The 10,584-nt window shown below is 46.0% G+C and overlaps 1 protein-coding gene across 6 annotated transcripts; it reads right to left on the bottom strand.

The window, feature by feature from the left end:
• ZNF23 (zinc finger protein 23) lies at positions 1-8,615 on the bottom strand. 6 transcript variants are annotated; one of them, XM_007112061.4, is made up of 4 exons: positions 8,543-8,615; positions 6,179-6,356; positions 5,428-5,541; positions 1-2,267 (listed from the first exon to the last, which is right to left on the bottom strand). In XM_007112061.4, the coding sequence occupies exons 2-4, from the start codon at positions 6,210-6,212 to the stop codon at positions 466-468; spliced, it is 1,950 nt and encodes a 649-aa protein (XP_007112123.1). In that variant the 5' UTR covers positions 6,213-6,356; positions 8,543-8,615; the 3' UTR covers positions 1-465. The 6 variants fall into 6 exon arrangements, with proteins under 6 accessions (XP_007112123.1, XP_028334007.1, XP_028334005.1 ...); XM_028478206.2 differs by having other exon boundaries at positions 6,179-6,305; positions 8,474-8,613; XM_028478204.2 differs by having other exon boundaries at positions 8,474-8,613.
• Positions 8,616-10,584: the final 1,969 nt, after the last annotated feature.

Consider the following 10,584-nt stretch of genomic DNA (forward strand, 5'->3'; position numbering starts at 1 on the left):
TTTACAAAAGTGATGCATGCTTGTTGTCAAAAGTAAAAGGGCAATAAGTTAATTTAGGTAGGTAGTATCTTTATGAGTTTTTCTATCTAAGAACAAGGTATCACTCTCCCCCCATTTATTTAACTTTCCTTTTGTGCCCCTCAGCAGAGATTTATAATTTCTCCACATAGGTCCTACTAAGTTTATATCTAGAAAACCAACTTTTCTTGATGCTGTTGGGAATGCAATATTTTCTTTCATTATATTTTCTATTGGTTGTTGGTATAAAACAAACTATTTATTTTTGGATGTTATTTTAAAACTGGTTGTCATTCTTGATCTAAAATTGAAAAAAATGGAAAAGATCTGTTTCCTTGTGAAGACTCTGCCATATCCATTTCTCTCTCAGGGTTTTCCACCAGGGTGAATCTGAGGATACTTGATCTAGGTCAGCATTAACCTTGACAGTTTTCTACATCCTTCTCATTAGGATTTTCCTTCACTATGGACACTCTGATGCTGACTAAGTTGGAAGCTAAACCTGAAGGCTTTCCCACACACATTACACACATACGGTTTCTTCCAAGTATGGACAGTCTGATGTATAATACAGTCAGAACTATAGCTGAAGCCTTTGCCACACTCCACACATCTGAAGGGTTTCTCCCCAGTGTGGCTTCTCTGATGCCGAATTAAATGGGCATTAACATGGAAGGCTTTTCCACACTCCTTACATTGAAAGGGTTTCTCTCCAGTATGGATTCTCTGATGTACAATATAGTCAGAACTACAGCTAAATGCTTTCTCACATTCCATACATTTGAATGGTTTCTCCCCAGTGTGTATTCTCTGATGCCGAGTTAGTTTGGCATTGATGCTGAAGGCTTTCCCACATTCCTTACACCGATAAGGCTTTTCTCCAGTGTGGATTCGGTGATGATCAAGTAGGTTTCTTTTAGAAGTAAAGCATTTCCCACACTCATTACATTCAAAGGGCTTCTCCCCAGTGTGAATCCTCTGGTGCTGCATTAGTTTTGCATTAACGTTGAAGGCCTTTCCACACTCATTACACTCATAGGGCTTCTCCCCGGTGTGGATTCTCAGATGCTGCCGAAGCTGGGAGTTACACCTGAAGGCTTTCCCACATTCTTTACACTCATAGGGTTTCTCACCCGTGTGGATTCTCTGGTGCTGGATTAACTTCCCTTTGACGCCAAAGGCTTTTCCACATTCAGTACACTCATAGGGTTTCTCCCCTGTGTGAATTCTTTGATGCTGAATGAGTTTTGCATTATTACTAAAGGCTTTTCCACACTCCTTACACTGATAGGGTCTCTCTCCAGTGTGGATGCTCTGATGCTGCCTAAGCTGGGAGCTGCACCTGAAGCCTTTCCCACACTCATTACATTCATAAGGTTTCTCTCCAGTGTGGATCCTCTGATGTTGAATTAATTTTGCATTAACATTGAAAGCTTTCCCACAGTCATTACACTCGTAAGGTTTCTCTCCAGTGTGGACTCTCTGATGTGTGATATATGCAGAACTGCAGCTAAAGCCATTCCCACACTCCTTGCACTGATAGGGCCTCTCTCCTGTATGGATTCTCTGATGCCTACTCAGACTCCCATTAACGCTGAAGGCTTTCCCACACACCTTACACTGATAGGGCTTCTCCCCACTGTGGATAGTCTGATGTGTGATATAATGGGAACTGTAACTGAAGCTTTTTCCACACTCTACACATTTGAAGGGCTTCTCCCCACTGTGAAGTCTTTGATGCCAAATTAATTTTGCATTAACGCTAAAGGCTCTGCCACACTCCTTACGCTGATGGGGCTTCTCCCCAGTGTAGCTATCTTGATCCTGATTAAGTTGAGAGTTACACCTAAAGCTTTCCACTAATTCTTCACATTTGAAAGGTCTTTCCCCAGAATTAATTATTTCATGTTGAATAAGTTTTGTGTCAAAGCTGAAGGCCTTCTCCAATCCTGTACACTCAGGGGACTGCTCTCCAGTGGAGATGGTATGACACTGATTCAAGTTTGGACTTTGCCTAAAGAAGCACTCCTCCATGGGGCTTATATTGTCTTTCACTGTCCCATCAATGACACTCCTGTTTTCTTTCTCCATACTTCCTACCGAGTGGACTTCCTGCTGTTTCTCTAGAATATAAGTTTCTGAAAAGTCTGTTTCCTGGGAAGAGTTCCTTTGAAGTTCAAATGATGTATTATGTTTTTCTTCATACATTTCCTCTGTCAAATTATTGTCAGTCTGGATATCAATATTTACTATAAAAAACAGAAAACATAAAATATCATGTAAGAACCATGTTAGAAAAAAAAAGAACTGTGATAGAAAGAAAAAAGGATCAGGGTAATCAAGGGGCGGGGGGGCTCTTTAAAATCACCAGACTAGGTCAAAGAATCTAAGGTTCGTCCATAAGGTGGAATAACATGCAGCTGTTATAAAATGAAATCTATATGTACTGACATGAAAAGATGTCAGAGATACACTGTTAAGTGGAAAAACAAGTTGAGAAATGGTATGTAGAGTATCTTCCATTTGTGTAAAGGAGAGTAAAAAGAGCTGACATAAACACATATATTTGAATATGCCTAGAAAACTACTGCAAGAATACACAAGAAACTGAGCAAACTGGCACAGGAAGTTTGGGAGACTTCCCCACTGCTCCCACTTTATGCACTTTTTATACTGTTTTGAGCATGTACCAATATTACAAATTTTAAAGTAATGGTTTTAAAAGATCACCAGTCTCTAAACCAATAACCAGTAACAAGGTTAAAAGTGACAGCAGTGGAACAAAATTCTAGGTCTTATCTGCCAGATCAGCATTCTTTCCATCACACCATACTCTACTACACTCTTCAGTTTCTATTAATAAAAATGGAAACTGCTTAAGAAGGAAAAGGCACAGAATCCAACAACATGTGGCAACAAGGGATGGCAGGTATTAGCACTAGGAAGCAAATGGGAACAAATCTTGTTTCTTTTCTTAGAACTTAAACTCTAGGCTTTCCAAAACTTCTCCTTTAACTTCTTTTTTCTTTACTTCAGAAAGGCTCTGTTCAGGCCCATTTGATCCCTTTAATCCCATCTCTTCCCACCCCTCCAGAACACTGCTGCATTCTCCTTGCCTTTCCTTCTACCTCTTCCCTCAATCCTAAAATTGGTCACTCCCTAAAATTCTTTCTGTAATCTTATTAGTCTTTCTATAATCCCACAGTCCTAGTAGAACCAATGATCTCTACATTTATTCTCAAATTTCTCAAAATTGGCCCCAAAATGCTTCCTTTATTTTTTCATCTCTCATCTCTCCTCAACCACATGTAATATGCCCCCTATCCCAGTATTTCATTATAATTGTCCTCAACAGACCCAAATGACCTGGATTTCCCTAGCAACCATTTTCAAAATAATATTGGTCTTTTCCTGATTATAGAAATAATATTCATCTGTAGTATCAGAAACTTACAAAGAAAAAAATTCAAATTACTTGGAAAATTTTTTTTTTAAATCAATTCTGCTAACATGGGTCTTATGCCCTGTGATTTCCCCTTCTGCCTGCCTAGAACCCATTTGATTCCTGACCCCAATTAACCTACATACACTGACTAGATGAATGTTTCTATCCTCACCTGACATCATGATGGGTTGTTCAAAGACTTCAGGACTGTCTGTTGCCTATAGAACGAAATCCAGACTTCTTTGACTAAGAATCTCCACAATATCACTTTCATCCCCCTCTATATGTCAAGCACTTTAAGCTCTCTATTTCCAAAACATGTCTTCCTTGGTCAGTGAACATCTGGTTAAATGATTACAAGGAACAAAAAGCCACTGAAATTATCTTTTAAAAAAGAGGATTCATCAAAAGGATGCAAGAGTATCTTATGGACCCCAAAGGCAGGAAGTAAAGCTGGGCCTCATGGGAGATGGGAAATCACCTGGCAGCTACTCTGCATGAGCCAATGAGAACCTCACTATTTCAAGAGTGGTCTGGGAACCAGAAGCACTGGCATTACCTGGGAACTTAACAGAAATGCAGAATCTTGGCCCTGCCCCAAACTAACTGAACGACAATCTGCACATCTGCAAGACGCCCAGGTGATGCATTTGTTCATCTTTTGAGAAGCACCAAATTGATAGCATTACTTCCTCCCACCTTATTTCCTACAGCTTATTATATATAGCTTTCTCCCCCCCCAAAAATAATAATAATAGTAATAATAATAATAAAAACAGAATTTAACTGAGCACACACTATAAGCTAGGCACTTGGTACATGTTATCTCATTTTATCATCAAACCTAGCACCATTATCTCATTTTATAATTATTATTCCTTTTTTTTCTTTTTTTTTTTGTGGTATGCGGGCCTCCCTCTGCTGTGGCCTCTCCCGTTGCGGAGCACAGGCTCCGGACGCGCAGGCCCAGCGGCCATGGCTCATGGGCCCAGCCGCTCCGCGGCATGTGGGATCCTCCCAGACCGGGGCGCGAACCCGGTTCCCCTGCATCGGCAGGCGGACGCGCAACCACTGCGCCACCAGGGAAGCCCCTATAATTATTATTCCTTTTCAAGGGTGAGAACACTAACTCTTAGAGAATGCAGATAATTGACCTGCTCAAAGTCACACAACTAGGAAGTAGCACAGTTGGGACTGGAACTCAGAAATTCTACTCCAAAGTCTAAGTAAAAAGACTTTTAATTCTGTACCCTTCACATGAAGTGGACAGTGCTTAGAAAGTAGCAAGGACCCAAAAAAAGTACTGAATCCATTCATTTTGTCTGAGAAAGGTAGAATTCCAAAATTAGGATTGAAAATAATTACAATAAAGCATTTGAAAAAAGATCTCTTCTTGGAATTAGAAAGAAATAGCAAACTATGAAAATAGAAAGGTCTTAACTGTTCCTATCTCTAGAAATCATCAAAAATTATTTAAATGGGGCTTCCCCGGTGGCACAGTGGTTAAGAATCCATCTGCCAATGTAGGGGATATGGGTTCAAGCCCTGGTCCGGGAGGATCCCACATGCCGAGGAGCAACTAGGCCCGTGTGCCACAGCTACTGAGCCTGAGCTCTGGAGCCCGCGAGCCACAACTACTAAGCCCACATGCCAAAATTACTGAAGCCCGTGTGCCTAGAGCCTGTGCTCCACAACAAGAGAAGCCACCTTAGTGAGAGGCCTGTGCACCACAGCCAAGAGTGGCCTCCACTCTCTGCGACTAAAAAAAAGAAAGCCTGTGTGCACCAACGAGGGCCCAATGCAGCCAAAAATAAATAAATAAATTAATTAATTAATTTAAAAAATTTTAAATGTTACTCTGTACGGTTAGCCAATAAATGTGGCACACTTATATGTTGCTAAAGCTGACTTTCTTCCTAAAGGGTTAAACTTTCCAGCATAATGGGCAATATGTGCCTCCTTACCAGTCCAGATGCCCTGGGGGCCTGTGCCTGTTCCAGAGGCCAGTGGAGATGGGCCCTCCAGCTCACCTCCTCCCTCCAGCTGTGAGATCACAGTAGGTTTGAGAAGGGGAAATCCTGTTTTGGGGAAAGGAAATAGGAAAGATAGGTGAATAATCTCCCACAGCTGATTTCCTAAACCTCTTCTCAGATTGTGTCAGCAATGGGGAGGGAAGAAAAGAGCCCCAGAGGGTCCCATGCCTAAGAACTATGGGAAAGTGGCGGGGGGGTGGGAGGAAGAGGCTTGAGAAGATGCAGGAGGAGTTGGGGAGGGCCCAGGCTGTGAGACCTCATGCAGGGCGAACAGGGAGATTCTGCCTAAAGGGCTAGGTACCATTTTTTGACCAGGGCCTAAAATATTACAAGTACACCGAGATCCTTGGAAACACTCAAGATATCCAGGTAGGGTGAGGGGGAACCTGCAGGTAATGCTGTAGAACAGGAAGTTACTTTTTTTCCACGCTGTGTCCAAAACACAGCCTCTATCGGGTGGATCAAGAGTGCACAACAGTCCCAGTAAAGTCCTATATTGGCCCAAAAAGGGCTTGGGGTTCACCCTTCCCAGTAACCCCGGGTCTAGGGGATTAGGAATCAGCCCCTGGGGTTCCCACTCAGTAAAGGATTACCAGAGGCCCCACCTGCAACCAATAAGGGGAAAGGAAGCCAGGAAACCCTTATCAGCAGAGTCTGAGTCCCCGGGGGAGAAAGGCCTTACCCAGGGAGGCCACATTCCCATAATTCTCCAGCATCACATCCCTGTACAGAGCCCTCTGTGCAGGGGACAGGCCATCCCACTCCGTCTGGGTGAAGTACACAGCCACGTCCTCAAAGGTCACCGACTTCTGAAACAACAGGTTCCTGCTGCCCTAGGGGCCAATTCCATGGCTCATGCCCTAGGTGAGGGGCAGAGGGCAGTATGAGGGCTTGAGGAGGGGCTTGTGAAGAACACAAAATTAATAACAGGGGGAAAGATTTGAGAAAAACACTTGGAAGCTAAAGCATGGACTATCTGACTTGGCTCACAGCAGAGAAACCTCATGCCATATTTCACACTTACAAAGGATGACGTAAGTTGAGATGAAAGAAAAAAACCTCCCATGACCAAGTTCCCCTAACGCAACTGCTTTCTTTCAGTCAGGCCATGCCCTCACTGGCGGAAGCAGCTCTGGACCCACCCACAGACTTTCCCACTTCCCTGCCCTCGCCCTCACCCTCAAACCTCAAGCCGCGCCCAAAGAACAGCCATGGCTTCCATCTCACCCAGCCCCACCTGATTTCTATCATGGACCCCCTACAAAAGGCTGCATAGCCTCTGCTCCAGTGCCTTCAGCAGAGGAAGCTCAGTGCTGCCCAGATCGGCTGGGCCCCACGGAGGTGGAGGGAGGGGTGAGAGCAGGCAGCCCATCCTGCTTCCAAATGGCTCTCGCTAAAAACCCATTTTCTGTTACCCTCTCCCAGTCAAGCCTCATCCTGTCCAACTTCACCCAAGACTTCACTGTCTCTCCAAGGAGGTTTGGGAAAGAAGGGAGGTCAGCCACCTTTTCAGCTGCTCCTCTGCATCACTCGGCGCTCGGCACTCAGCACAGGCTCCACCATCAGGGCTGATGGCCGAGCCACTCCCAGGCCCGCCCCCTCCCCTCTGGGCAGCTGCCACTTCTGGCTGCTCTCGCTCTACCCACCTCAGCCTTCTGTGACAACCGTGGGGACACACTGGCAGCGACTTGCCTCCCACCTGCTCTCTGCCAGGACCTGTCTTGCTTGATTCTACGGGCCTCCACCCATCAACAATTCTAGTCCAACTCGTGGGCACTTCTGTGAGTCATTCATCGTGTGACTTGGATAAGACAAGAAATTCTCTGCACAAAATTAAATGCCTTCGCTGTCGCCCACCGTCCCCTTTTAGCCCACGACTGGTGCCTCCTCCTTAATTCAAACCTCAGCTGGTGTCACCCACCAACATCCGCACGGGAAAGAAGCCTGGGGATTCGGCCCTGACTCCTCCCTCCCCCTTACTCCACCCCAATCTTTTGACTCTTCCTCCTAGAGATTTTTATGTTAAGCAGTACTTGAATTGGATCTCCCTCTTTAGCAACTACTTGCCTTAGTGAAGCCTATGTCACCTAGACCAATAGGACTCTTTCTGAAGCGGTCACCTTGCTTTTAAATCTCCCCTCAAAATTATTCCCCACACAGCCATCAGAAACCTGACCACGTTAACTTCACTGGCTCCACACGTGTCATAGGGCTGAACAGTTAAGTCACACAATGACAAGTCACTTCACTCCCCTTTGCCTTTGTTTCTTTTGTGGTATAGTGAACACAACACAGCGCCTACCTCCCAGGGCAGCTGTCAGGACTGAGTGATCCATGTCAAGTGCTTAGTATGGTGCCTGCAGCATAGTAAGCCTCAAATGGTGTAACTGGAGTTACTGTGACTATGATTATTCCCAAACTGTAGCCCATGGAGGTCCATGGATGAGCATCAGGGGGTCCATGAAATCCCTGAAATCGTGTGGAAATTTTCGTTTGCATGTTATTCTGGGGGAGAGGATCCAGAGCTCTTATCAGAGACCTAAAGCATGGCCACTGCACCCCAAGCCCTGAAAGCCTCTCCAGGACACAATGAGACACAGGACTTCCTGTCTTTTTTCCCTCCCTTGATCCCACCCTCCTTATGTCCCCTGCCCCTGGAATTAGAGGCACAGCCATTCTTTATGTGGCTCTGGTCCTATTATTCCTCTTTAGCTACACGCCCCTCCCTAGAATCCTAGTCCTCTGCTATCTTCTTCCATTCATGGGCAGCTTCCATGTCTCTCATTCACCAAAGCTCTCTGCTGGGGGAGCAAAGCAAACTGGTGTGCAGAAGACTATATTTCTGCCTTCCAGACACTTCTGTCTTCCCTGTCCTGGTCTCTGGCCCCTATCCCTCCATATCACCGCTCTTCCCACAAGCTCCAGTCCGGCAGGCAGAAGCATGGAGGACCCCTCCAGCTTTCATAGCAAGGCTCACCAGATTCCCTTCTCAGTTTTCTTCAATGTGAAACTGCTCAGAGGAAGAGGTGAAGGACCCACAGCTCACCTGGGGCCAGGCTGTCAGGAGCATGGCTGCCATCACCTGGTCTCCCTCTCAGAGAAGGACTGGAGCTGAGGGAAAACAGGGGGACAAGTGTGAGACAAGCCACCCCCACCACAAACAATACAGCCCCTCACAGAAGATCTGAGGTGCAGGCAGCCAGCATCCAGACAGAAGTGTGAGCAGGAGCTGCCATGGGAAGAAAGGAGGGATCTGTTCACTGGCTCTGCGCCCAGGGCTCCTCCTAGCCATGACATTGACGCTGCCAGGAACCCTAGGATTTTTACAATTCTGACACACATATCATACACACACAAGAGTGTGCATAAAATGCAGGCAGAGTCTAAAGAATAATAAAACAAAGACTCGTGTAGCAACACGATGCTGTAAACGAGCATCCCTCTCTATTATGCTGCAAGAGAAGCCAGGGTGGAGGGGCTGCAGCCCCAGTACATAGGCCTCAGAGTCAGGCCCCAGGGAGGCACCTCCTGGAGAAAGGGACAGCTGCTCCCTCCCATATGCCCGTTCCCTCACACAGCTGACTGCCCTCAAGAGTCGTGATACGTCTGTAGAGATCTTGGGAGGTTAGGCTCCTGCCCCGCCCAGGCTTACCGTGAGGAAGCTAGGCCACAAGTGAGGTACCAGGATGGCTCCTCATACCTTCCAGCCTTCTGATGGCAAAGAAGCCAAGGCCTCAGCTGCCTGAGAGAGGGGGTCACTATAGCATCCCATCCCTGGTCCCATGACCCAGCACTCCTTGTTCATTGTATTCAAGACCACATGGACCGGTTATTTTCTGATTTTTAGTGCTCCCAAAGTCAGTCTTGAAATTTTATATTTTCCTAAAACATTGTCTATATCTTCCAGAATTTAGAGTTGAGTGTAGAATTATGGGAAACAGTGGCTCATGATTTTTTTCATTTCCTCCATACCTTGAGGTATACCTTGCTTTTCCTACTTCTTCTTTGAATATATATGCTCTCTAGACCTTTTAGCCTTAATGTTATGGACTGAATGTGTCCCCCCAAAATTCGTATGTTGGAGCCCTAATTTCCAATGTGACTGTATTTGGAGACAGGACCCATGAGGAGGTAGTAAGGTTAAACAAGGTAATAATCTGATAGGGCGGGTACCCTAATAAGAAGAGGAAGAGTCTCCAGAGCTGTCTCTGCTGTGAGGACACAGTGAAGGCAGCCACCTGCAGCCTCACCAAGAACCAAATCGTCTGGTACCTTGATCTTGGACTTCCAGCCTCCAGAACTGTGAGAAATAAATTTCTGTTGTTTAAGCCAGACAGTGTATGATATTTTGTTATGGTAGCCCAAGCAGACTAATAACATTAGGCTGAACCATGGTTTATCTAGTTTAATGTTGTTTTATTTTCAAAAAACCAGCTTTTCTATTTAGAACACCACTCCCTTTTCTACCTGTTTGTTTGGTTTTTTAAAATTAATTAACTTATTTATTTATTTTTGGCTGCGTTGGGTCTTCGTTGTTGCGCCCAAGCTTTCTCTAGTTGCAGTGAGCGGGGGCTACTGTTCGTTGCGGTGTGTGGGCTTCTCCTTGTGGTGGCTTCTCATGTTGTGGAGCTCAGGCCCTAGGCACACGGGCTTCAGTAGTTGTGACTCACGGGCTCTAGAGCGCAGGCTCAGTAGTTGTGGCTCACGGGCTCTAGAGCAGTCTCAGTAGTTGTGGCGCACAGGCTTAGTTGCTCCGCGGCATGTGGGACCTTCCCAGACCAGGCTCGAACCCGTGTCCCCTGCATTGGCAGGCAGATTCGTAACCACTGCGCCACCAGGGAATTCCCTCTACTTGTTTTCTTGGTGCCTTTTTTTTTTTTTTGGCTGCATTGGGTCTTTGTTGCTGCACACAGGCTGCGGAGAGCGGGGGCTACTCTTCGTTGCAGCGCATGGGCTTCTCATTGTGGTGGCTTCTCTTGTTGCAGAGCATGGGCTCTAGAGTGCAGGCTCAGTAGTTGTGGCGCATGGGCTTAGTTGCTCTCGGGCCCAGCCGCTCCGCGGCACGTGGGATCTTCCCGAACCGGGGCA

The sequence above is a fragment of the Physeter macrocephalus genome, chromosome 17 (assembly GCF_002837175.3).
Source record: "Physeter macrocephalus isolate SW-GA chromosome 17, ASM283717v5, whole genome shotgun sequence".
In the NCBI taxonomy this organism is placed as follows: domain Eukaryota; kingdom Metazoa; phylum Chordata; class Mammalia; order Artiodactyla; family Physeteridae; genus Physeter; species Physeter macrocephalus.

Excerpts from the sequence above, each read along its gene's own strand:
- ZNF23 (XM_028478203.2), bottom strand. The coding sequence starts at position 8,575 with ATGGCAGCCATGCTCCTGACAGCCTGGCCCCAG. Across the intron at positions 6,306-8,542 it reads TCCTGACAGCCTGGCCCCAG|AAGTCGGTGACCTTTGAGGA; the intron begins GTGAGCTGTGGG and ends CTGTTGTTTCAG. Across the intron at positions 2,268-5,427 it reads CCCCCAGGGCATCTGGACTG|TAAATATTGATATCCAGACT; the intron begins GTAAGGAGGCAC and ends TGTTTTTTATAG.